This window comes from Aplysia californica, unplaced genomic scaffold (assembly GCF_000002075.1).
Source record: "Aplysia californica isolate F4 #8 unplaced genomic scaffold, AplCal3.0 scaffold00026, whole genome shotgun sequence".
Classification (NCBI taxonomy): Eukaryota; Metazoa; Mollusca; class Gastropoda; order Aplysiida; family Aplysiidae; genus Aplysia; species Aplysia californica.
Window position 1 is genome coordinate 2,176,978 of NW_004797296.1, and position 1,018 is coordinate 2,177,995.

Here is a 1,018-nt window from a genome sequence, read left to right on the forward strand (position 1 = left end):
ATAATAATATGATGATGATGATGATGATGATGATGATGATGATGATGATGATGATGATGATGATGATGATGGTGATGATGATGATGATGATGAAGGTGATGATTTTTGTTTTTATTGTTTTTGTTGTTGTTGCTGTTTTTGTTATTGTTGTTGTTGTTGTTGTTGTTGTTATTGTTGCTGTTGTTGTTGATATTAGTGTTGTTGCTGTTGTTGTTGTTGTTTGTGGTGGTGGTTGTATTGATAAAACTCATTTAATTGAATTATTGCCATGTTTTTTAACCAAAAGAAAGACCGAAAGAAATATCTGTTGCAATCTACCTGAATCTCCCGGGGGTGTGAACCCCAGTCTTCAGGCGATCCAGGGCTTGCTCCGGTCTCATGACACCACACCACACCTGGATAGATGACAAGACAAAAAATGAGGATAATATGCATGTTAATTAATTGTTAGATAAAAAACGTATTTTCTGTTTATTATTCAATCTCTTTATTTTTTAAACTACTCATTCAACTATTTATTGACCCTGTATTGATTGACTGATTGATTGATTGATTGGTTGGTTGGTTAGTTGTACAGTTGCGGTTGGTTGGTTGGTTGTTTGGTTGCGGTTGGTTGGTTGGTTGGTTGTTTGGTTGCGGTTGGTTGGTTGGTTGGGTGATTCAACAGTGAGAACTATATACCTTGCATTGACACTGCTTTGATAAGGGCTATAAATCTCAGCGTTACTAGCTAGGAATTCTGCCCCCTCCGAAAGGTCACTCTTCCAAATTAAATTTTGCTGAAACCTAAACCTGACTCCAAATAATAGTATGAACTGAATCGTGTTTTACCTGGGCAAAATTAACGAAGAATAATTGATCGCTGTTGAACTGTAATAGCCCTGGGAGACGCTTCTCTGTATGTCCATGCTCGTTCTTGTATTTCTTGTATGCCTTAAAAGAGAGAACGTACAAACAGTTTGAGGAAAAGGGTAGGGGCTGGGGTGAAAAAAGGGGAAAAAACCCCGAAGAACCCCCC

At 37.9% G+C, this 1,018-nt stretch overlaps 1 protein-coding gene across 1 annotated transcript in view; it reads right to left on the minus strand.

Annotated features, from left to right (window-relative positions):
• LOC101861636 (neprilysin-1) overlaps positions 1-1,018 on the minus strand; it is a gene marked incomplete in the record, with an annotated part of 31,137 nt that overhangs the window by 996 nt on the left and 29,123 nt on the right. Inside the window, 2 exon segments of the mRNA XM_035973258.1 lie at positions 319-395; positions 832-933. Of these exon segments, the coding sequence (XP_035829151.1) occupies positions 319-395; positions 832-933 (179 nt within the window).